The sequence below is a fragment of the Narcine bancroftii genome, chromosome 9 (genome assembly GCF_036971445.1).
Source record: "Narcine bancroftii isolate sNarBan1 chromosome 9, sNarBan1.hap1, whole genome shotgun sequence".
In the NCBI taxonomy this organism is placed as follows: domain Eukaryota; kingdom Metazoa; phylum Chordata; class Chondrichthyes; order Torpediniformes; family Narcinidae; genus Narcine; species Narcine bancroftii.
In genome coordinates this window covers 12,458,146-12,485,219 of record NC_091477.1, presented here as the reverse complement: position 1 = coordinate 12,485,219, position 27,074 = coordinate 12,458,146, and the positions used below count along the sequence as shown (strand labels likewise).

At 41.4% G+C, this 27,074-nt stretch overlaps 1 protein-coding gene across 3 annotated transcripts in view; it reads right to left on the bottom strand.

Moving 5' to 3' along the window:
- Positions 1-16,545, bottom strand: part of LOC138743207 (E3 ubiquitin-protein ligase SH3RF1-like) — a 58,203-nt gene extending 41,658 nt beyond the window's left edge. For all 3 annotated transcript variants that reach the window (XM_069898163.1, XM_069898164.1, XM_069898165.1), the window contains exons 1-2: positions 16,008-16,545; positions 9,725-10,141 (exon numbers count right to left, since the gene is read on the bottom strand). In XM_069898163.1, coding sequence (XP_069754264.1) covers positions 9,725-10,126 — 402 coding nt within the window. In that variant the 5' untranslated portion in view covers positions 10,127-10,141; positions 16,008-16,545. The remainder of the gene's footprint in view (positions 1-9,724; positions 10,142-16,007) is intronic.
- Between the last annotated feature and the right edge of the window lie 10,529 nt (positions 16,546-27,074).

The following is a 27,074-nucleotide window of genomic DNA, read 5'->3' as shown; positions in this document are numbered from 1 at the left end:
TGCACAAAGTACTCCATCATGACAAACATTGTAAAAGCCCTCCCCTACAGTAAAAACAAACCCTTATGACTTATTACCATACACATTATAATAGAAGCACACCCTGTATAAATAATTACTCTGATGCACTGAGTTAAATCAGAATTTTTGTTCCAGTATTTCTACAATTATTGTGGAATGTGGTAGCACAATTTTTTATTCCCACATTGTAAGGATTGATAGCTCTCCTTGTGGATATATCCACTATCCCAGGATTCAAGCTGGTGAACCTTCTATCCCAGGATTCAAGCTGGTGAACCTTCTATCCCTTGATCACAAGGATGTCTTTCCTTTGGTCATCTGACAATATCCGAGACGCATTCTCACAAAGGGCCAATATACTGGGATCCAAGTGTCTCTACTCTTGTACTCGAATCCTTTTGTAATAAAGGCGAACACACGACTTGCCTTTCTAGTTGCTTGTTGAATCTGAACTACCGATAAGCCGGGCCGGATTGACAAAGAGGTGAAAGTAACAAATGTATGGGCCTCAGATTTTCAAGGGCTCCCGTGTTTATGTACTATGAATTATGAGAAACATTTTTGTTTTCAACTTTGTGAAGTGGCTATGAAATACCACACTGATAATCTGTGTTAATAACTCCGATTAAAGGTGATAATTTGCTAAAATCGTTAACCTTAAATGTTGTTAACGTTCCACAGACTAAGGGTGTGTTGTACCTTATAGCCACTGCACAATAGCCTAATTAAAGGGGACAATGGGCTAAAAATCACTAACCTTAAGGGGGGGGGTGCCACTGTCCTCATCTTGCCCGACTGCCTTGCTTTTAGCCCTGGCTGTCTGCCCGATCCCCCACCCCCCCATCTAATTCCCGATGCAGCAGCAGGGGTGTAGTATTGCCAGAGTTCACTGGAGTGCTGCCCTGTGGCCACCCTGGCAGCTCACAGTGATGGCTCAATTTGCTACCCATAATCCCCCACGCAGCTGGAAGCGCTCTGCCAGCGGCAGCAAAATGAAGAGAGGTTTCAACTGAATGAGGGGTTATGGGTAATGAAGATGGCCATTTATCCCGCATTGAGCCAGCTGCCAGCTGCCACCACAGTTCCCGTAAGTATTTATTTTAACAAAATGTGTAAGTAAGTTTTAACGGGGGAGGGGAGGAGAGGGAAAGGGCGACACAAAGTGTAATTTCAATGCAAGTGCAAAATGTGTAAGTAAGTTTTCACAGGGATGTGGGGGGGGAGGGGGGAAAGAGGGAAGAGAAGAAATTTCAGTGCTTTCCATAGGTGCTAAGTCCACTTGATACACCACTGGTAATCACTGGATATATAGTGATCTGAGAAAGCTAGCATCATTTGTTAACAATAATTAAGACTATTTCAAACATACCAAAATGGACATACAGGGTCTGTGTCAGAAACTCTTTCTTAGGGTGGGGTACTGCCGTCACACTTTCCCCTCACTGCGTTCATGCCAGCCAGCACAGTTTAGGGCCCCTTTAAACTTGCAGGGCTACCTGCCCTGCACTACCTTAATATGGCATTGTCAATAAGTAGAAATTGTGCCTGCCCATCAGGAAAATTAATTTCAGGTTTGTTGTGATGTCGTTTATGGACTGAAGATAAATCTGAACTTTGAAATTTGGGGGCTGTAGCCTGCTTAGGTGAAACATACCACAAACACTGCTCTCTAAACACACCAAGAGAAACATAGCCCCATAAAGTAATAGGGGACTTTCTCCAGTGATCGTACTTGTACTTGCTTTCACACATCTGTGGTAATGGGATACTTGTGATCTTTTGGGTAACGTCAGACTACTGATGAGGTGTATTGATACCAGGTCGAGAATTTAGCTGATGAGTCATTGCTACCCACCCTTCAGCACCTTTCAGCTACAGGAAACTTTGTACTCTCTTTTCCCCAGCCAGGGAGTGTGACAAGGGTAGTTGACAGGACTTCAAAGGTTTAAAAACATACAGTAAATGCTGGAGGAATTCCACCCCCCCAACCAATCACAAGATTGACCCTCTCCAACCATGGAAACCACACCCCTCTGACCCAGCAACAGACAGCAAATTAAGTGAGCTGCTCGAGATCTGCTGTGACTGCTTGAAATGATTGGGTGGCAAGGAAGTTCAGAGTCCACATGGCCTTGACCTCCAGGATGAGAGATTCCAGGCAAGAGTGCATGGATGGTGGTCTGAATGGCTTTGAAAATCTGAAAGGTACTGGTCAGATGTGATGTTCTGAATACTCCTTGTAGATGGACATGATTTTGACTCCTGCCTCAAGTTATGATACACCCTGAAATCTCACCTGTGGTCACAATACATTCAGTATTGCAAGCTGCCAACTGGGTTGGTGCAGAGTAATCCATCGGAAAAGCAGCTCAGCAATTTACCGCTGGAGAAACACTCACTGATTGTTATCACCAAACCCAACAACTGGAAAGGAATTCAACCAGTGAACGGTCAGATCTGCATCTCTTCTCTCCAGTCAGATCTCAAAATGGTCACAGAGTACACTTGGAGAGTAAGAAAAGCGACAAACCCATGTAATGTGCCTCAATTTCTGCTGAGACTCATCTACAAAGCTTGGAGCTTCCATTTGATCATCTGATGCAAGGATAACTTCAGATGCAGATCATGTCAGTATCAGTTCAAATCTCCAATCCCTTTACTAGGAATTGAATGGCAGTGTAACCTACAAGTAAGATCAATATCTGCCCGCTCAGCACCTAAAATTTGGGCACTTATTGATCCAATTTTCTAAGACATGTTTTGTGCACCATTAATTAATGTATTTTCTTGACTTCATACAATTTTCAGTCCATCAATCAATCCCTTGATTATTGACTCTGTAAGAACAAACATCGATGTGAAGGTAATCAAGGACTGTGAAGGGCATTTGGTGCAACGAGCTCTGCAAAGATTATAGATACTGTCATGGCTCCTGGTATGTCATTAGGAGTCATTGAACTATATTGCATGGAAACAGGAATGTTGATCTAACAAGTCCACATAGATTATCACACATACATTTACACTATTCCTATTTTTAATCCCACATTCCATTCGACTTGCTTGTGCAATCCTGAAGAGCATAAATACTCAGTCTTTATCCCAGTTTAAATGATTCTAGACTGAGAGACAAAAGATTTAAAGTGAGAGGGGAGAGATTTAAAAGCAACTTTTTCATTTTGTGGGTAATTTGTATCTGAAAGGAGTAGCCAGAGAAAACAATAAAAGCTGGAAGATTTCCATATTCAAGAAGCATCTGGTCAGATATGTGGATATGAAGGGTTCAGAAGAAAATAGGCCAAATGCAGGCAAATGGGACTAGCCCAGCATGCCAACCTGGATAAGATGGGCCAAAAGGACTGTTTCACGTTGTACGTCTCTAGGACTTTGTCCCCTCCGAATTCTACTACTCTCCGATACAAAAGGGCAATTCACAGTGGCTAACTGACCCACCGACCTGCACATCTTCGCAGATGTGGGTTGAAACCTGGATGAAACCAGTACGGTGAAAGGAAGAATTCCACACGGGCAGCACCAAATGTCAGGATTGAACATAGCTCACTGGTGTTGTGAAGCAGAAGCTCCACTGTGCTGCTGCAGTGTGAGCAGAGCAGTGAACACAAAGCACTGCGCCGGTCTAATGAGGGGAGCAAGCATGAAGAATAGCACACTGGGGCTGGTTACTACTAGTGATAACTAAGCTGAACTGGTTGTTGCACAGTAAGGGTGTTCACTGCCTTGAGGGTAGTGACAAAACCAGAGCAGGGTTAATTGCTGAATTTTATTTATGGTACTACCTCAAATCGTGACTTCATTTAGGATTGATGCATTTCTATGATTGCAACTATCTGGAGCAGTTTTTTTTTATATATATACACACAAATATCTTTGTTCCCTTATCTCAATGAAAATAAACTGATGACAGCTCAGTTTTCCTTTGATCTCATTCCGTGTTATGCTTCCTGTGAACGCTCACATTGTTAAACTGCTCACACATCTGTAATGAGGAAAAGCAACTCAAACATGCAGTGATCTTTGGCCCTCCTCGAGATGCATCTTACAATCCAATTCCCCTTTTGCTGACTGCCTTAAACATCAATAGAAAATATATAGAGCTAGCATCTGGGGACCCGAGGAATTTTTCCATAAATAATTTAGCTTTGCTGGACTTTGTAATTACACAAGCTTCATTGGAGCATTGAGGCATATTGTACATTGAGTTCTATATCAGTTAAACAGGTTCTTCATCCCAATTTATCCATGCTGACCAACCTTATCATTTTCCTGCATTTAGCCCTAATCCCTCAGTGGTTTTCAAACTGCCCCCCCCCCCCCCCACTTAGCTCACATTCCATCTTAATTGCTCTGTGATTAGCAAGGGATTGCTTAAGGTGGGATGTGAGTGGGAAGGGAAGGTTGAGAATCATGACACTAGACCCAATTATTACTGAAATATCTTGCTTGAGAAAAATTGTCATTGGCCCATTTCCTTTGGAGTTAGGAAATTGTGCACATAACAAGTCAACCAAGTACAATTAAAACAGTGGCTTTCAAACCTTTTTCCTTCCACTCTCATACCTCCTAAAGCAATCCCTTGCCTATCACAAAGCACTTATGACATAAGGATTACTTAAAGTGGCATGTGAGTTTAGGGGGGCAGTTTGAAAACTATTTCTCCAAGTTGTTCTTATCCATGCACCTGTCTAAATATCTCTTGAATGTTGGGACAATTGCCTCTGCTTCTATCAATCTCTCTGGCAGTTCATTCCACACTGTGTGAAGAAAATGCCACTCTAGTTCATCCTAATCTTTCCCCTTTTACTTTAAATAGAATATTGATCATGTACAGCACAGGAACATGTCCTTTAGCCCACGTGTCTGCACTGAACAAAATTAAACTAAGACACTGCTGCTTGCACATGATACATACCCCACAACTCCCTGCATATTTGTGTGTCTATCTAGAAGGCTTGTAAATGTTCCTATTGATTCTGCTTCCACCACTCTCCCAGTTGCCCATTCCAGGTACCTAATGCTCTGTGTAAAAATAATTTACCCACTCCTTTAAACTTTCTTTTCCCTCACCTTAAAGACACATCCTCTTGTATATGACATTTTTTACCCTGGGAAATCAAAGATTCTGACCATCTATCCTGTCAGTGCCTCTCATAATTTTATAAACTTCTACCAGGTCTCACCTCACCCTCTGATGCTCTGTAGAAGAAAACTCAAGTTTGACTAACCATTTTTCCTTGTGTATACATACCAATCCAGGCAATATCCTGGTAAATCTCTTTGGTACCCTTTCCAAAGCCTCCACATCCTTCTTATAATGGAGGGACCAAACCTACACACAATATTGCAAGGAAAGCCTAACCTGCTACAATACAACTTCCATACTTCTCTTGTCAATGCTCTGCTTAATGAAGGCAAGCATTCAATTTACCTTCTTTACCATCTATCTACTTGCACAACCATTTTGAAGGATCAATGAACCTGAACTCCAGATTCCTTTGTCTGAACACCAATACTTGTAAAAAGTTCTGCCATTAAATGTGTCCATTCTTCTTATATTTGACTTCCCAACTTGCAACACTTCACACTTGTCCAGATTAAACTCCATCTGCTATACCTGTCATCACTTTAATCTGTTATATTATACAAAATTATATAATGCATGAATGATTATTATACATAATATAATTATATAATGTGTATATACATACACATACAAAATTAATTCACCATGAATCCTATTTAATTATAACATTTGCATCAGGCTACCATAAAGGGCCTTGTCAAATGTCTTACTGAATTCCTTGTGGACAACATCTACTGCCCTAGTTTCATCAACCACCTTTGTTGCCTCCTCAAAAAACTGAGATTTGTAAGATGTGACCTGCCCAGCACAAATCCTTAAACTGTCAATACCTTTCCAACTGTGTGTAAATGTTGTCCCTAAATATCCTCTCCCAACATTTTTCTACCAGCCTTTACCAACCTATAATTTCCTGGATTATCCTTATTTTCCTTCATGAACACCGGTGCTTCATCATCTACCAGGATCTTACCTGTTGGTGGTGAGGATACAAAAATTGGACTTGACCTGCCAATTATACAAACTAGACCTTCTCATCCAGTTACCAAGGCAACACACACATGAAAAAATATATTATACCAAAGTACTTGAATCAGGCAGAGGATGAAATAATTTGAACACGAACAGCTGAAAAAATAGCAACATCTTGCAAGTGATCATTTTATGACCATCATTGCAATGAAGTAATTTTTTTTTTGGGGGGGGGAAGTTTAATCCAACTCCATTCAGTTGGAAATCACCAATAGCATTCCATGGTAAATGGAAATGAACAACCTGCAGAAGCTGGAAGACTGAAGCCCCACATTTCCCTTTCTGCTGCTTACTGCAATTCAAACACAAGGGAGGGTCAGGCAGGAGCCTTGCTCATTTACGTAAAGAGCTTCCAATCACCACAGAAAACCCAATCACACCCAAGATGGATAGCTACTCAAACTTTTCCATTCAGAGAAGGGCAGGTCAGCAGTTGTCCAGGCAACGGTGGGCCTCCAAACTAAATGGGTATCTCCATTTACAAACCCTGCAACACGATTTCTCGTGCAATTCTTCAAAAATAACATCTTCAATCCTACAAGACTTGCCGCAAGCACACTCACAGCAAGTGGCCAGCTGGTGAAACTTTACATCAGTAGTGGCCAAACATTTTTAGTTATGAGCCACATACAGAAAAATACAAGGTTTCACAGGGCAAACAGTATTAAGCCTGGGAGTTTTCAATCAGTTGCACTGCATGACCAGAAAACCCCAGTTCCATTGAAAATTAATTTTCTATCAAAATAACTGTATGACACTACTGAACAGTTTAACTGTTGACATGACAGTAGGCATTTCTGTATCTGCTTTATTTAATTCAAATGAATCCAATAAAACTCTAAAATTTTCATTCACAGAACAGTAAGAGCAGTAGAAGAAATCAAGGTATAAGGCAGTCTCCAACATTCTTCCACAACTCTCAGTGAACACCATTCATGCCCAGGTGTCCAACCTTAATGATTATGATACACTGTGTAAATCTGTAGATAGGCTATTAAGGTTGACAACATTCCTTGCAAATCAAACAAACTTCAATGAAAAAGTATTCATTTTCCCCACCATGTCTGAAATTTTCCAAACTCCCTCTCTATTTTCTGTCCTTTTGGTTCTGCCATGTTTAAACAACTGAGATGAAACGTTTTAAAATTGATGAATAACATTGCAACTGTTCGGTTGAGTCGTTGTTCAAAATGGCAGTTGGATCTAGTGTTGAAACTAAGTGCAATGTACATACAGTGCAAATTATTGTTCAAGATCATGTTCTAATGGGCCATCTTCCATTTTACTTTTAAAATTCACCCTGAGCCTGCAGTTGGCACGGAGACTGTAGTTTGGTAACCCTGCTTCGCGTAATGCTAATTGGGGACATTCAAAAACTATGAAGTTAGAATAATGAGAATAATAAGAAACTGGGAACATCATGAAGCACTCCCAAGTGGGTTAGTGCACAAGTTTTCCCCTGCTGGACCTGGAGTCAAATCGGAGTTGTCCAAAACAAGCAAAAAAATTTTTTATAAAATAAAAGCAAATTAATTATAGATGAAGTCAATCAGAAAAGTACTGCCCAGCCCAATCTCACCTTCCAGCACAGAGGATGTGGCCAGGGACTTGTCTCCTCCAACTGAAAGGGTCATTAAATGTGCTAGAGAAATTCCCTTCACTGACGTAAGCTCACATTCCACAATCTGATATTACACCGAAGCTTGACTGTGATCATAAAAACTAATCAAGGACTGAGTTTGGACTCAAGACAAAGAAACATGCATCTAAGTATAGCACAAGGGAGCTTAGATTCACACCTTTTCATGGTCAGTCAGAGCACTTGTAATAGATTAATATATTGAAAGATTGTTGTCAAATAAAATTTGATAATGATCCCACACATGAAACTATTAGGATAAATATCTAAAAGCTTAGTGAAGGATGTTCCCAGTTTCTTGGTTACTCCTTATTCTAACCGCTCTGATATCAGAGCTTCGGAGGGGCTGTTTGGCCAGCTACATACTGCCATTCCACTCATGCTCCACACGAGTCTCCTCCCAAGTAAATCCATCAACACTTGCTCTTACTCCTTTCCAGATCATATATTAGCCAGCTTCTCCTGACATGTATCTGTTCCTTGTGATCACTCATCTCCCACATTCACTTGCTTTTAGTCCATTTCACTTGGGATTCATTAGCGACCGCCCCGAGGAGTTCTTTGCAATAGGGTGATCAGAACATGCCAATCCAGCACAAAATATGAAGGAGTTTTCATCATTCACATTGCCATTCCCATCCCTCCTGCAGAAATTCGGTCTTATTTAAATCAGGGGTTTATACGGTTTGGCTCCAAAGAGTTTTGTTTTACTTTAAATCTTTTGGTCTCTGAATGATGGCCACTGATAATCTGAATATATCTTTCCCCATTCCATTCCAAATCTAATCCAGGAAAACTGATGTAAAAATTCCCTTGCAGCATCTCCAGTAATAATTAGCTTCTTGCCGAATGTGGACCCTCAAAAAAAAAGCAGGGCTGGTGAAAGGGCGACAGAAGATTCTCAGACACTCCAGTTACAGATCATCTGAACTTGCTGCTGACATTCAGCCAGTGTCATGGAGTGCATTTGCTTTCTGAAGTGTCCCAGCAAGTTACTCAGTTATCCGTGAAATCAGTCAGTGAGAATGCTTCGTTAGTAGCATAGTTCAGGGCAAGCAATACATGAGGGAAAAAAAAATACTGGAAAAATTCAGGACGATTAGCAAAGATAAAGATACATAAACCATGTTTCGGTCTTGAGGCCTTCATCAAGGTATGAAAAAAATATAGGCAGGCGGCAGAAAAAAATGGGAATGAGGGAAAGGGCAGGGGGAGGAACACAGACTCAAAGGCAGGAAGTGATAGATGGATAAGAAAGGGAGGGCATACCAGCAAACAGGGGGAGGAGGGATGGCTCTGTGAAGGAAGAGGGAAGGGAGTGGATAGGGAAAGGGGAGGGAGGGAAACCAGAGAAGTTGATGCTAATTCCATCCATTTGGAGAGTGCCCATATGGAAAATTAGGTGTTTATTCCTGCATTTTATGGGTGGTCTTGGTGGGGTCATTTGAGGCCCTTTACAGACATGTGAGCAATGGGAGTGGGATATGGAAATGAAGTGGTTGGCCACTGGGAGATTCCTGTCACTGATGTGGACTGAGCGAAGGTGCTCAGTGAAGCAATTTCACAGTTTGCTCCCAGTTTCTCTGATGTAAAGAAGGCCACAAAGGCAGCACCGGATGCGGTAGATAACTTCTGCGGATACACAAGTGTTGCTTCATTTGAAAGGACAATTGGGGCCCAGAACGGTGGTGAGGCCCAAGGTGTGGGCGTAAGTGTGGAACTTCCTGCAGTCACCGGGGAAGGTGCCGGGGGGGGGGGGGGTGCAATTGGTAGGGAAAGATGAGTGGACAAGGGTGTCACGGAGGGAGTTGTCCCTACAGAAGGCAAAGAGGGGAGGAGAGGGGAAGATATGTCTGGTAATGTCCAAACCCTAAGAAAGAAACATAGAATAAATTGCTTTCTGTATGGTAAAGTTAGAGTAGTTTAAACATTACCTTTTCTGTGGGGTTTTTGGCTGCAGGCACTGTGCTCACCAAAGCAGTCTGACAGTTTGCTGGTTCTGTGCTCCTTTTCCCCTGGTCTTCGTCTGAGGCACCCTGAATGGTTTGAGGAGGGATGACACGAATGTTGCTCTGTCCATATTTGATGCCATCCAGCAAGCGGACCAGTAGCAAGTTAACTGGCAAGTCTTCAATGCTACACGTAACGGCAGTCCTGCATTCTGGGCATCGGAGTTCCTTCCTGGAGTTGAATATCCTCTGTAGACAGGGCTTGCAGAAGGTATGCTGGCATGGCAATACCTTGGCAGTGGCATCCAGCCTCTCAAAACACACGGGGCATTCCAAAAGGTCCAGTAAGGCCAGGTCATCCATTCTATTTTCACAAAACTGTCTCATCCAAAAACAATCATCCTAAAAAATAAAGCAGGAAAATGGGTTTGGGTTAAAGAAGGCTTTCTGTTGTCAATGCTGAACAATGGCCTAGCAAAAAGAGGTCCAAGGCGCTCCTTCTGTCCGATAGCCTACAGGTCACCCTTGGGCAAGGAGTTTAGTTGCCAATCAGGGACAAGTGAACCCATGGATTGCAGATAGTGGATGGTATTTTGCAAGCAAATTCTACAGATTGGAATTTATGGTGGTAAAACTAAAAATGCTGGGCAGATGAATCGGCTGATCAACGGCCAGGGTTACCCGTCCAGAATGGACACTGAAACTGTAGAAGGCAATGGGAAAATCACTCAGTATTTTTCCCTTGTATAATCATGAACTCAGCATCAACCAATATCTCAGCTCAAAGATGGAACCTTCACCAAAGGAGATCAGAGGAGGAAGCAACTACAATACAGAGATCAAATGGAGAGTCATTATCACCCATGCTGAATGGCAAGGCACCTGAATGAATGACTACTGACCATTTACTATGAACACACTCATATTTTAATTTTTATGCAGTGATCTATACAGGTATATGAAATTCAAATTTCTTTTTAAGACAGACTGAAGAACGAAACATGAAAGTCTGCAGATGCTATGATTGTAGTAAAAACATACAGAGACGCTGAAGGAACTCAACTGGTCTCACAGTGTCCATAGGAGGTCAAGATATATTACAGACATTTCAGACCTTCTTTGAGGTACAAGAAAAAAGTAGGCAGGGATCTTATTAAAAGACTAGAGATTAAGGGGGAAGAAGGAAGGGGAATTCCAGACCTAATAGCCAAAAGGTTTTTATTGGATATGATAAGAGGAAAGGTGAGAATTGATGTTGGTTTTGTGAAAGGAGATGGAGGGAAAAGGGAAGAGAGACAGAGCTGGGGAAAAGGCGACAGGTGAAAAAGATGGGGTGGGGTGGTGGGGTGGGTAACAGAAACCAGATTGGTCGACGTTAATGCCATCTGGTTGGAGGTGTTGTTCCTCCATTTTGTGCGTGGCTTTCGTCTGACAGTGCATGAGATGATGGACAGACATGTCAACAAGGGAATGGGATGGGGAATTGTAATGGGTGGCTACTGGGAAACCTCACAGAAGAGCTGCTGAATATATTTTGCAATGACTGTTGCATGCTTATCCTCAGCTGCATATTATGGTGGTTTCCTTTGCTCTGTAGGCTGAGAGGAGCCTGATAGCACAATGGTTTTATTGCTGGTGATGCAAACCAGAAACCCATGTTAATGATCAAAAGGCAAGATTTCGACTCCTCCAGAATATCTGCAGAATTGAAATTTAGGTAATTAAATCATCTGGAATTAAATGATTACACTGGAATAAAACATTTGATCCACTAATAGGAAGATAATCTAGGCAAACTGATATCTGTCTCCAGATCCATATCAAGGTTATTTGATTCTTAAAAAAAACTTGACAAGTTAATTAATCCAAAGAGTAATTGGTGTTGAACAAAATAAAAATGTGATTGCTGCACATTGAGAAAACAAACTAAATAAAACTCTCTCTTCCTGAGGTACAGAAGGGTGCTAGACTGTTCACCTGGCTAATATTGATCCTCCCACCACACTCTTTTTAATGAAAGGTTCACTTCTCCAAGGTGTACACCATGTTTTGAACAACGAACACTGAAGCCAGGAGATTGTTAGCTTCTTGAGGTCACCAAATTTTGATTCTGGCAAATAAGCAGGAAAACTTCCTGGAATGAACACAAGTAACCATCCTTCTTTCTAACAAAGTGTTTTTTTTGCTGGATATCGTCTAGAAATGAGAATTCTGGATGGTCCTTCCTTCCCTCTCCATGACCACTGAGCCTAAATGTCACAAATGATATTTCACTGGAATTAACACAAATTGGGAACAGAAGATAAAAAAAATTCTAGTTTATGCAATTCATTTTAACATTACTACTACATTCAAGTACCATCAATATTTTTCCAATTTATTTTCAATGCTTTGTGTTTGATGGCTCAAAACAACCTTATTGACATGGTCAAGTTACACTGCTTGAATACTCTAAATGCCAAAAGCTTCATGAAGTATCCATGTCATTTATTGTCAGGGATCCACCATAATTAATCTTCACTCTTGAACGATTTGCTACATTGTAGCACCCTCAAGTTTACACCAAAATTTTGAATGGCAAGACAAATTGGTTAAACAGCTACAACATTCTTGCATTTACCACCTAGTGAGGATTTTTGAAAAATACTTCTCCAGTCTTTGGCTGTCAGTGGTTACTGCAGAGATTTGGTTTGCTCAGGATTTAGGAGATTACATAACTATCTTGTTCAAACTTTGATTAAATTGGTAAACAGGACAATATTTTACAAATGAGGGTCCTTCATTAATACTGAAAGTCTTGACCCATTCTCAAGCAAGGACTACTGAACAGAACTCCCCCAATCCTAGCAACTTACATTATGTAGAATGAAACAGGCCCTTCAGCCCAACTCATCCATGCTGACCAAGTTAGCATTTGCACTTGCCTGAATTAAAACAATATCCTTATAGTCCTTCCTATCCAGATATCTGTCCAAATACCTCGAACTTTGTAATTGTACCCATTTCTAGAGGTTACTTGGGCATCTCATTCCAGATACTGACTCCCCTCTGAGTGAAAAAGTTTCCCCTCAGATCCCTCTTAAATATCCCACCCTTACCTTAAAGCTCTTGCCTCTATAAAGGATAATTAAAATCATGAGGGACATGGATGAAGTAAATGATTACCGGATAGACATCTTTGGAAATAGTGTCATCCCTTAGACTTTTGCACTTGGAAATAAAGACCCAGCCTTATCTCACCTCTCGCTACAACTCAAGCCCTCCAGATCTCTCAGAATCCTGGTGAATCTTCCCTGCATCCATTCCAACTCATCCTTCCTGCATTTGAATGACCAGAACACCACACAGTACTCAAAGTGTGGCCTCACTAATACCCTGTGCAGCTGTTTCAGGAGGTATTATACTCGAAACCTTGCCAAATGAAGGAAAGTGAGCCGAATGCTTTCCTCACCACCCTGTCCTCCCGAGTTGCCACATTCACGGAACTACGCATCTGGACACCTTGGGCTGTTTGTTCTACCACACTGTCCAGGACTCTGCATTTACCCGGTAAGTTCCTCCGAATTGGCCTGACCAATTTGCAACACCTCACCCATATCAGAGTTAAATTCCTTTTGATACTCCTTGGCCTATCTTCTCATCTGATCTAGATCCTATTGTAAACTTAAATGTCCTTCCCCATTGCCTGCAGCGTCACCAATTCTGGTGCCAATTGAAGATATACTAATATAACTACATTGGCATACAATTTGTTAAATATAGATAATAAACAACAATAGACTCAGCACTAAGACCATTGGTCACAGACATCCAAACAGTAAAGCAACCTTCCACCGTCTTATTCCATGAACCTAGTTTTGAATCCAATTGGCTTCCTCACCTTGGATCCCATTAACCTTCCAGATTAACCAGCCACACAGGGCTTTGTCAAAGGCCTTGCAAAAGTTCATAGATGCAACATCCACATCCCTGTCCGCATCTATCCTCTTGGTTATCCTTTCATTAGATTCTTTCAGATTCATGGGCATAATCTCCCATGCACAAAGCCACGGTGGCTACCTCGAATCGGTCCCTGCCTATCCAAATGCTACTGATGCTGTACCTTGGAATTCCCCCCCTAGCATCTTTCTTACTACTGACGTCAAGCTTGTAGTTCCCTGGCTTGTCCTTGCTGCACTTTTTAAATAATGCACAACATTAGCCACACTACAGTCTTCCATCACTTCACCCAAAATCAGACTTTTTCTGAGGGATAATGAGTAAAACCGGTGGAAAATTCTAAACAGATATAAAAAGTTAATCAGAACAGCAAAGGTTACAATGTTTGTGTGATCATATCTGAAAAGGTGTTTGGAGTAAATGATAAACTAGATACCTTGGTACACTTCTAGCTGTGAGGTAGGGTCATAGAATCATGAAGAGATACAGCACAGAGAGAGGTCCGTCAGCCCATGGAGTCTGTGCTGATCAACCACTCATTTGTACACATCAGCATTGTTCCAATTTTTCTTTTATTCTTCCCAAATTCTCATCAATGCCCTGCAGATTTTAATCACTCACTTACACACTGGAGTCAATTTAGTGTTCAGTGGCCAAGTAACCTGCGTGTCTTTGCGATGTGGGATAACCAGGGCACGCGGAGGAAACCCACAGGCTCATGAGGAGAATGCACAAACTGTCCAGACAGATTGAACCAGAGCCTCCGGCACCACAAGGGAGAGGCATTCCTCACCACACTACAGGGCCTCTCATGTACTGATGAGATAGGGTGGCGAAAATTCTATTCCAGAATGACGAGCTATCACAGGGTCCCCTGAAACCACTGCATGTGGCATTGGTGTTTTGCCCACAAACATTCACGTACCGATTTAGTGTAAAACAGGAAAGTCTGCAGACACTGTGATTGAAGTAAAAATACAAAGCTGGCCTTGAAATACTTCTGATGATGTAGCATTCTTGTCACAGTGATATAGAGCAACAAGGTAAACTGAACACTTTGGTTCTCTTTGAAATTGAAAACACCACAACCCAAGTTACACATAAATGATGAATGACAGAGTGCCATGTGCTCTGATACGGTTACATTAGCCTTGGTGTTACCAGCTGATCAAAGTTTATGGCATCTAAAGCATGCAATAAGATGAACCTGACCATATAACCGTGGGCAGCATAATTTTGTGGATAAGCCAGAGGTTCTCAATCTTTTTCTTTCCACACACCAACCACTTTAAGTATTCCCTACGCCATCTGTGCTCTGTGATTAGTAAGGGATTGCTTAAGGTGGTATGAGAGTGGGAAGGGAAGGTTGTGAACCACTGCTCTAGACTCAATTGTTACTGAAATATTTTGCCTTAAGAAGAATTGTCATTGGCCCATTTCCTTTGGAGTGATGAAACCGTGCACATAACGAGTCAATTGGGTACAATTAAATCAGTGGTTTTCAAACCTTTTTTCTTTCCACGCACATACCACCTTAAGCAATCCCTTACTAATCACAGAGCACCAATGGTGTAGGGAATACTTAAAGTGGTATGTGCATGGAAAGAAAAAGGTTGAGAACCATTGAGCTAAGCCATCTTCTATTTAAAGCATGGGTATTTGCCATTGTTTTGTCAGGAAGGAAAACAGCACTCCCTGCCCAAAGCCTTAATTGCAGTCACACATCACATCATAAACAGCAAACATTTCAACTGCCTTCATCACGTCCCTCTGTGATTTAGATTGAGAATACTTTGCTCATGCATTACATATCGATTGAAATAAACCACCTTCTCCTGAATTCTACCCAAACTGTACTTGGCCCCTTGAGCTGTGAGCCTGCTTTCAGAAGCTCCTCAGAGCAAGTCCAGGATTTAATTCCTCCCTTTTTTGTGGGAAATACCTGGATTCCATCTCACCATATTATCTGACAGCACGGTTAAGATGGGAGTTAAATCACAGGTTATAAATGCTGCCACTTTACTCAACAAAACATTTGAAACACCTTTTCTTATTGATAAGAGAATCAAATATTGAAATGGCAAAATTCTCATCAACATCAGTTTCTAAAGACTTTTCTGTTTATATTAGCATTTTGATCTCTGAAATTTTCAATGTTGAATGAAAATGCACATGTTCCTTATTTGCTATGGATTGATTCCACTAATTATTTAAGACTGATTGAATTTCCTCGTTACGAATACGACCTGGCTGCAACACACTGGATTATTCAGCACAAACCACTGCTCACTTGAGTGTCACCTGCAAAATATTTTGTAGCTCAACTTACCTGTCACTTGAAGTGCATGGAAGATTTGAAGTCTGGGGAGAAGTAATGCGAGATCTCTCTTCATTCCTGGGAATAGATTTTAGTCGAAATCAATTCAACAAATCCATATTCCAATGTCGGGTGATGAAAATATCCAGACACCTGTGCAGAATCTTCACAAATCACTGCAAAGCTGATTCCTTCCATTGGTTTTGCATCTCTTTTAATTCACTGTGTTAAAACCATTTAAACCTGCAGCTTCCTTGTCAGTGGTGTAAGATCACATTAATGTACAAACTAAAACAAGATTCCCTGTTCTTTGAGAAGATGGGGAGGGGGGTGGTGAGGGGGTTATGTTTCTTGCCAAGAACCACCCCCCCCCCCCAGCCTAATTAGACATCCAGCCCTGAGATCACGCCACCCAGATCCTGAAGAGAAGCTGCAACCACTGATCGAATTACAAGGCAAACAAATGTTAACCACTTGGCTACTATTAAAGAAGCCTCCTGCTGATTGCCGCACACGACAGGAGATGGTGAGGTGCAGGGCCCAGGAGGATAAGCCAGTCTCTGGGAGCAGGAAAGGGCAACGGTGATTGTGACAGGAGAGAGGATTTCCCGCACTGTTCAGCTAATGCCACACCCATTTGAGAGCTCCGATAATATCATTTGCTTCTGGGCGAAACTAGACCTAGGTGGGCAAAGAGTTCCCTCTGCTGGAATCATCTGCAATGCCTTCTCTTGCCTGTGTACCAAGATTTGCATACAGGCAAGCAGTTCAATTCCAGGCAGTGTATAAAGAGTTATTCAGCTGCTTTTAAAGGAGGTGAAATGTGAGTGACAAGTGGATGTCCAGAACGAATTGTACAAAGTGATCACGACTGATTTAGAAGGATAGATGTTGGCGTCTGTCAACCTGTCACAGATCTTTCAGCCTCAAAGAAAGAAAGCATCCACAGGGCTGATTAATGCTATTGGCAGCACGGTGGAGGTCTTTACCAAAAGCCTCTAGACTTAAAATAAATCATGTACCAAGAGCCTTCCGAACAAATCCCTGAGGGCTGAAAAAAAGTACATCACAGAAATGCTCCACAGATCAGGCAACATTTGTGGTGAGGAAAACAGTTAACTCTTTAGCCCAATGGCCCACAAGATCAATATTACTAATCTGGCTGTTACAGGCAAGAGAGGAGAAATAAAATGCTTTTAAAAGGAAATTTGCAATTGTTGATTGCAAATTCAATTACATCATTAAAATTGAACTAGCTCGAGCCAGCACAGTTGGCGTAGCAGTGAGCGCCAACATTCCTGGTTTGAATCCATCGCTGTCCAGGAGTTTGTATGCTCTCCACTTGATTGCATAGGTTTCCTCCAGGTGCCACAGTTTTCACCCTGGTTCCAAAGTTGTATGGGGCTAGTCAGTCAATTGGTGTCATGGGTGTAAATGAGCAGCACAGGCTCGTGGGCCAGAAGGGCCTATTACTGAATGATAAAGCTTTGAAATGGGGCAACTGGGGTCCAAACCAGCTCAACAAGGGTGGTGGGGGGGGGGGGGGGGGTGAACGACGACAACAGGAGCAGCGTTAACTTGAGGAGAAAGCAGCATTAGGTGATGAATGACAGAAACAGCAGTCCCACGGTGAGGGGATCAAATCAACATTCAGACCCAGTCCTGGATGGTGATGGGCAATGAAGCAACCAGTGGAAGGTGGAGGTTACCTCCAGAGATGATGAAGCATGGTGCATTAATATAAAAGGCATGGCTGGAGCAGCTGCAATAACCTTCAGCCAGAAGCACCTAGAACCACACAATGATAGAACACTACAACTCAGAAAACAAGCCCTTTGGCCCTTCTAGTGTGTGGCAAACTATTAATCTGCTTCATCCCAATGACCTGCACCTAGTCCATAGGCCACCATACCTCTCCCATTCATGCACCTGTCCAAATTTTTCTTAAATGCTAAAAGTGAGCCTACATTCACCACACTCCCACTACTCTCTATGTGAAAAAGTTCCATCTTGTGATCCCCATAAATTTTTCCCCTTTTTTCTGGTTTGTATCCCACCTATCCTCAGTGGGAAATGCCTACTTGCATTTATCTGTACACCTCATAATTTTATATTCCTCTATGCAATCTACCCTCATTCTTTTACACTCCAGGGAAGAAAGTCCTAACCTGTTTAACCTTTCCCTGTGATGCAGTTCCTGAAGTCCTAGTAAATCTTCTCTGCACTCTTTAAATTTTATTGATATCTTTCCTATAGTTCGGTGACCAGGGACTGCAGAATACTGGCTCGAGACTGACTAAAGGGTTACCAGTTATTGGAATTGGGATGTTAGAGGGTGCCCAAGGCACTGGAGGTTTCTTGATCATGTCAGAGGTTCGGACCTGAAGCTTTAAATTAAAAATTTTAATTTAGACATACAGCACAGTAACAGGCCCTTTAAACCCTTGTGCCCATACTGCCCAATTGCACCTAATTGACCAACAACCCAGTACGTTTTGAAGGAGGAAACCAGAGCACTCAGAGGAAACCCATGCAGACACAGCGAGAACATATAGACTACACCAGATTTGAAACCCAGTGGCTGGCGCTGTAACAGCGTTGCTCTAACCATGCTGCTTGACCATTTCCTGAAGCCAAATTGGATCAATCCCCATGATTTCAGGAAACAGTTAATTACAAGGAATAAAGCAAAACCGATCGCTGCAGACTCCACTTCCCAGACAATGTGCTGAACACATTAGTCCCAGAACCCTGGTCCAGCTCCTGCTGAGTTCTCTGGTCTAGCTGCAGCACTGCCATCTACCTGACATTATGAAACACTGCCCAGTTTATAATTCCCTGTTTACATGTACCAGACAAATTCATGCTAATTAATTCTCAGACTCAATCCAACATATCATGGCTCGCACTTCTAGCACCTCATGCTTACCAGCACTTTGGTCATTGATATTAGCTCAGCAGTGTTCAGCACTAGCTCTTGATAAACCATTCCTCCCACCTTACAATGCAGAGCATACACTGAGGTGAGGTGAGATCAATTGCCTTTAAAAGCTACAATTTTGCAGATAATGCAGGAGTTCATGCCTGAATTTGAGAAAACCTGAATGACAGTTCAGTGTGGACTGATAAATGGCAAATAATAAACTATTATCAGCTCCAACAAAAGATCACCTCAGTGCTCCACTTTGACATTCAAATATTATTGTCATCACCATATCTCTCCCCACCAACTTCCTGGCCAGTGTTGCCTTCAACCAGGACTTTCACTGAACCAAGTGTTGTGGCTCAAAAACAGGTCAAACATTGGGTATTGAACACCATAACTTATCTCCAGATCTTCCAAAGTATTGCAAGATGTTGCCAGGACAAAGCCACCTATTTAATTATCACACTCTGCTGCCATCTTAAATATACATGGTCTCCCTTGGATATATTCGAGCTGCAGTATTTAGCCACTACAAAATATACTCCAACAACTTACCAGGGCTGCTTTGACATCCTCTGCCAAGCTCACATCTCCAGCACCAAGGGAGAAAAGGGCACGCTAAAACTTCTTCAGGTGATCCATCTTCCTCACTCGGAGATCCATCACTCTGCCTTCATCATTGCCTGATCGTGTTCCTGGAATCCTAGTTCAGAAGCACAGTGAAATTATCTACAAGATGCTACCTGTTTCCAAAGATTATAGGTTATGCTGTGGGTCAGAGAGTAGAATGGTTTTATTGGTTAGAAAATAAATGATAATTATCTTAATTATCACAGTTCATTACACCACACATATCTAACACATGTCGATTCCAGCAAGCCGCTTTGGTTAGTCAGATGGTGCCAAGGATTAGCTGTGGTTAATGAGTGGATCTTTTATGTCTGTCACGATTTTCACTTCTCTTAATCTTAAACTAATGATAAAATGAAAACAGATTGTTGGCTCATTATAGTTCAATTTACACTGTCACGTGGAGTCAACATTGACCTTGGTGAACCGTGCTGATAGTATCTAATGTGCTAGTCTCTTAATTGGGGCACACAAAGAACCCAATTCATTAATATAAAGTGACAATTCAGAACACTAGATTGGAGGTAATTCATAATTAACCTTGATTACACTTCTGCTTTAGGTTATTGAGAGTGATTAAATGTTTATAACTTTTGCACAACTGCCCTCCACATATCGAAATTTTCTGGGAATTTTTTTTAATGGCAGAGGTTGCTATAATTTATGTTTCTTCCACACTTTGAATAGATTCAGTTTCTGGAGGATTTTAAAGGAAAGTTCCATCACCATATCAAAGTATCAGACAGATCTATTTATTTCTGTCATAAACTTTAAAATAGGCCATAGAACCAAGGTTACCGGAGCAATAGGGCACACCAAAGCCAAACAAGACTAGCGGTGTTAATTCTAAATCTTGTGTCCTCACACACACTTGCTATGTGCTTCAGCTAAATGTATAATTAACAAAATGAATGTAACAGTAGTTTTTCAATGGCTCTCATTTTAATTGCTGCCTAAGAATAGATTATTCTGCAGTGTTGTAGATGCTCTCATGTAATTGTTTAATTAGTTGGCATCAGCCCAGTATATATGATCCCACCTCTAAATTATCCATTGCAGGCAGTAGGGAGCACAGAATGAGTTACTTCACAGCAAGCTGTGCATGAAGCTGGCATTGAGGTGTCTGTCTTTTTAAATTTCTGGAGATATTTGAATTTGGTTGTGAATGGAGGAGCTCCGCAACAAACTCAGGAAGAGGTTTGAACCCAAACCGAAGAAGGTGAGGTTTCGCATCTCTTCTGCCTACAGTGGCCGTGTCCTGAAGCAGGTTTTTGAGGATGGGTCGGAGTCAGAGGAGTTGGAGGGAGAGAGCCCAGAAGGAAAGCTGAAGTCACAACGGAGTGAAGGCTTCAGGAGGGGGCGAGCAGAATGGAGTGAACAGGAAAGCTGGCACCCAGTTGCCCCCTCCTCTTCATGCCCAAGGACACAGAGGATAAACATTTTCAGAGATGGCGATTGGTACAGTGTGTCAGGCAACCAGAACCTATTCACCAACCTGACAGCAACCCATCCCAATGTAAGTCATTTATTATACTGTGACTACACCATTTTCTTGACAAAATTACTGTTCACTGTAGATTGCTGGGAATCATTATATATCTTTTTCTGTGGCTGATAACTAGAGAGAATTATTAAATTTATGTCCTATTCTGTACAATATTAACTTAAAATAAGTGTTTTTTTTTGGGTTAGTCTTTCCACTCTAACATATCACCTTTACCTTCCTTAATCTTTTGGAGTATCGACCTTTGCTAAGATTTCCACCTTTCTGAGTTTTATTCATTTTGATCAGTAAACCAGAAGAAAAGGGACTGCAAGAGAAAGAGTGGGTCCCTTTAAAGACCAAAAGGTGTGGGCAAGGTCCTAAAGCAATGGTTCTCAACCTTTTACTTTCCACTCCCATACCACTTTAAGTAATCCCTATGCCATAGGTGCTCTATGATTAGTAAGGGATTGCTTAAGGTGGTATGTGGTTGGAAAGAAAGTTTGTAAACCACTGTTTTAATCGTACCTCATTGACTCATTATGTGCACGGTTTCATAACTCCAAAGGAAATGGGTCAATGATGAGTTTTCTCAAGCAACATATTTCAATAACGATTGGGTCTGGAGCAGTGATTCTCAACCTTCCCTTCCCACTCACATAGCACCTTAAGCAATCCCTTACTAATCACAGAGCACCAATGGCATAAAAATTACTTAAAGTGGTATGTGAGTGGAAAAAGTTTGAGAACCACTGTCTCAAAGGAATCATTCTCCTCTGTATTCACCAATGCAAAGGACCTGGTAGGTAATGAGTTCAGGGATATATATGTGGCTAATCTGAAGCATGTTGATGTTAAAATAGTGTAAGATATTTTTGGGGAATTTAAGGGTTAACAGACCTGAGAGCTGGATAAACTCTGAGACTGGGGATAGTTAATACTGATCCTTTAATTTTTTTTTTGTGTCGTTGTAGGTCAGCTTGGGAAATTAAAATGACCAGGAATATCACATGCCAGTTTAGGATTTTTTTCTCAAATTTTGCTCCATTATTTAGGGAGAAGCAAAAATAAATTCTTGCTTTAACAACATTGATATCCGTGCTACAATATTGGAAAGAGAAACTTGAAGTGCATTCAAAACCAATACCAATGCACAATTTTCATCTCTTAATATTCACATTTTAATGACATTTTCGATGTACTATATATATGAAACACAGGTATCTGGCATCAATTCGATTTTGTAGATCACAGATAAGTGAATTTGCCAGTTGTTTGGAATTGCGTGATTGGCGAACTAACTGCTAGGAAATTTTAAATGTCTGTAGTTTTTATCTATTTATTTTCTGCAATTTTTTTTATGCTGGTTGCTTGAGGCTGCCAATTGCTTGAATTCTGGATAATGGGGATTTTACTGTATTGATATACAGATACTCCCCGACTTGCGATCTATGCAACTTGCCTCCATCTGCACATATGACCAAATTTAAAAATGCGCGCACGCACGCACACAAAATGTGTGTACTTACTTATTTAGTTGGTGTCCCGGGTTCTAGAGGCTGGATGTGGACATCTTGATTCCTGCGCGTATGTGCAAGCCTTTGGTTGGCGCATGCATAATGGGTTCACATATTGGAGTTTATTTGGCACATGTGTGAGGGTTAAAGGTGCAAATTCAATATCATCAGGGAACTTAACTCTCTCACTTAAGTCGAGGAGTGCCTGTGTTCATTATATCACGTGCATCTTTATCAATGATACAACAACATCCGTGGAAAATTGGATGGTGAAATGGTGGATGGAACTCAATCCTGACAAGTGTGAGGTGATGCACTTTGGGAATGGGGATAAAGGGTAGGGCACAGCTCATGTACAGAAGGACATTAACTCTGACTTTCTAGCTGATATCCTATGCAATGAGATTTTTCAATTCCAATATCATCTTTATCAACTATTAACAGTGGTAGTATGAATTTCATGACTTGTTCAATACAATAAATCCTGATTCTGATGTCTGGGTTAAACAGCAGTCTCTCTGCATTTCTAGCCATCAAATGTACTGAATTTTGGAAAAATTATCATCTACACTGACAATCTCAGGATCATCAGAAAACCACTGACTCAAAAAGAGCTCACCAGTAAACTTCTTCAAACGCAGCTGACACCTGAGGATGCAACAGATCTCGACAGAAAGGAAGGAGGTGAAGGAAAAAATGAAAAGCAATTCATAACAGCTGAGGTATTTGTATAATTTTATGATCTGTATTAGAAAAACCCTGTGTATGTGTGTATATATATTTTTTTTAAATTTAGACATAAAGCACAGTAATAGGCCCTTCTGGCTTACGAGCCCATTCCACCCAATTGACTATAACCACTATAAGTTTTTGAAGGGTGGAAGGAAACCAATGCAGACATGGGGAAAAAGGTACAAACTCCTTACAGTTAGCACCAGATTCGAACTCTGAGGTGCTAAGAATGTTGTGCTAATTGCAAAGTACATAGAGAAAATATAGTAGATGGTATATGATAACATTATATAATAGATTTATTGAGATTATTGTGATATTCAAAGGCGATAACCTTTCAGAATAGATGCATACCAATTTCCCTGACAATAATAAATATTTCAGTTCCAGCCACATTTCTGAGGGGCGCAAGCAAAACTTCATCTGGAAATGTTAATCTCCTTGTTTAAAGGAGTAATTTAATAAAGGATTACTAGGCAGTGTTTATACAAAGAACAGAAGTCCACTGAAACAGGTCTATGTTGATGCCCAAGTTAAACGAAGCTCTGCTCCTTTCACATAATGCACATTCCTGCATTTTTATGTCTCTCTCAAAGCTTTTAAAATACTACTATTGTATTTGCCTCCAACACAACATGCCCAGTCCAGGCACCTACTGCTAACTGAGTTGAGCATTTGCCTCTCCCTTTGCCTTTCTCCTACTCGACTTAAATGCATGTCCACTGATCTGTTATCTGACCAAATCACATTGGGGAGAGTGTTGGGGGAAGCAGCACACAGACTTAAATCATAAAATTTCTTTTGTTTTTTTTAACATAGTTGATAGGAGAGAAGTACAGTATAAACCAATTAAATGACTGCTTCACAGTGAAAGGGGGTGGGGGCATAAACTCTGAGCTTTAGGGGACATAGCTTTTAAAAAAAAGGTTGAGGATGTCATTTTATAAACTTTGATCAGGTGATCCTTAGCTTCTGCTGCTCCAAGGAAACACTCAAGGTTGTTCAATGTTTATAACTTTTGAATCCAGGCGAAATCCTGGCAAATCTGCTCCTTCACCAAAACCTCATTATTTACTTTTGAATAGTTTGCTCTCCAGTGCATGATGTCCTGTTTTGTGGAAACTGCCAAAATGTTTGGCCTGGAAGTCAGCCTGAAGAAAACTGAGATTCTCCATCAGCCAGCTCCCCCACATCTCCATCAGGCACACTGAACTCAAAGCGGTCAACCAGTTTACCTACCTTGGCTGCACCATTTCATCTGATGCAAGGATCGACAAAGAGATAGACAACAGATTCACCAAGACAAATAGTGCCTTTGGAAGACTACACAAAAGAGTCTGGAAAAACAACCACCTGAAGAAACACACAAAGATCACTGTTTACAGAGCCGTTGTCATACCCACGCTTCTGTTCGGCTCCGAATCATGGGTCCTCTACCGGCATCACCTACGGCTCCTAGAACGCTTCCATCAGCGCTGTCTCCGCTCCATCCTCAACATTCATTGGAATGGCTTCATCACCAACATCGAAGTATTCGAGCTGGCAGAGTCCGCAAGCATCGAATCCATGCTGCTGAAGACCCAACTGCGCTGGGTGGGTCACGTCTCCAGAATGGAGGACCATCGCCTTCCCAAGATCGAGTTCTATGGTGAGCTCTCCACTGGCCACCGAGACAGAGGTGCACCAAAGAAGAGGTACAAGGACTGCTTAAAGAAATCTCTTGGTGCCTGCTCCATTGACCACCGCCAGTGGGTTGATCTCGCCTCAAACCGTGCATCTTGGCGCCTCACAGTTCGGCGGGCAGCAACCTCCTTTGAAGAAGACCGCAGAGCCCACCTCACTGACAAAAGACAAAGGAGGAAAAACCCAACACCCAACCCCAACCAACCAAACTTTCCCTTGCAACTGCTGCAACCGTGCCTGCCTGTCCCGCATAGGACTTGTCAGTCACCATCGAGCCTGCAGCTGACGTGGACATTTACCCCTCCATAAATCTTCATCCGCGAAGCCAAGCCAAAGAAAGTTTGACTGCTCCTGAGGGGGGAAAAAAAACAGGAGCCATTTTCTAATTGCAAGATCCCAGAGCAATTACTAGATAAATATCCCAATGACCTGCGGTGACCTGATGCTGGTGAAATATTGACTGAAGTGTGCTGACAGATCCCTTTGCAAACCAGAGTGGACTATTTGACATCACTCTGAGAGTTCAACAGATGACTAGCATCTCAACATCTTGGATCTCTGTTGAAATGACTACTGAAATCTCCACCTTGCAATTTAGCAGGTGTTTAGAAGAAATGTTTCAAATGGAACCAATTTGAACTTCTCAATAAGCCAATTCTGGTATACATGAATATCTTGTGTAAATTTAAATTTATTTTTTTTAAATTGGACATCAGCTAACAGGCCCTTCCACCCCACAAGCCCATGCTGCCTATTTATACGCAATTGACCTACAACCCTCGTACGTTTTGAAGGGTGGGAGGAAAATGGAGCGTACGGAGGAAACCCATGCAGACACTAGGAGAATGTACAAATGCTTTACAGTTAGCACTAGACTTGAAACCTGGTCGCTGGAGCTGTAATAGTGTTGCACTAACCGTGCTTCCGAAGTAACAAAAATTAAAAGAAATGATTTCATACAACCAGAGGGATTTGCATATGGAAAGATTCCCAGTTGCCTCTCTTTGTGCCAGCACTTTGATAGGTAATCCATAATGACATTTATTAACCTGTTCTCTCCCTTCCTGCAGATTTGCTCAAATATTCAGACAACTCTTCCTTCAAAATTCAATTGACCGTGACTAAACTTATCCTGGGTTAAAGCAGTTTACAATAACCTTCTGTATATAGATATATCACAGCCTTGCTCCTCACCTACTTGATTATAATTTAAATTGATGACCTCTTGCGTCCTTCTCACCTTCAGATGAAAGTTTCTTCCATATTGAATTCATCAAAATGCTATGATACTTCATTAACCTCAATTGAATCTTCCCATAGTTTTTTTTTGCTTCATCAGATTTGATCTCGGTCTTGCAAATGTGGTATTTACTCTGACAATAAATCTGAAATCAGACACCCTTTGTGTGCTGTTTGTAAACCTCAGATTTTAAAAAACCCAAAATACAGTGCTTTATTTCTGAGATGGCATATCTAGTAATATTAGTCTGATTAAAATTGAGAATTTAAGTGACTCAGAAGCAGAATTTTTGAGGGGTCTCCATTATAAGAGAAGTGTTTTCAGCAGTTCTTACAACTTTTGAAGAGCAATAATGACCATGAGTAGTCATGCTGGTAATCAGAAAACAGCTACTGAAAGTAGATGGAGCTGTTTAATTCAGGACTTCAACATGGTGCAGGGTATATTTTTAAAAAAAAAAAAAATTCCCCAAACAAATTAAAAGATGCAAATTGCTGAGCAATGGGATTTCAATAAACTTGCTAAACTTTGCACCATTGAAGTTTCTGCCAGTCTTCCACTATAGATATGGTAGGCAGGCAAGCTGGTGAACACAGTCAAAGCCTTTGTTTTCCAATATATAACCACAAATACTCCAGGCGGAATGAAGCTAATATTTCTTGCCTGTGCCCTTTGTATTAGATCTACTATTTTGGAGGAGCTTTTAAACAAAACCACTGCAGCACTAAACTCCTGGCCACAGATAAATAAGTGAATCTGTGATGAGGGTATAAATGGTGAAAAGGTGGAGTAGGAGAGCCTCCTTCAACAATGAGTTGTTGGTTAGATCATAGAATGATGGTGTCATTTGAAATACAGTATACACCAC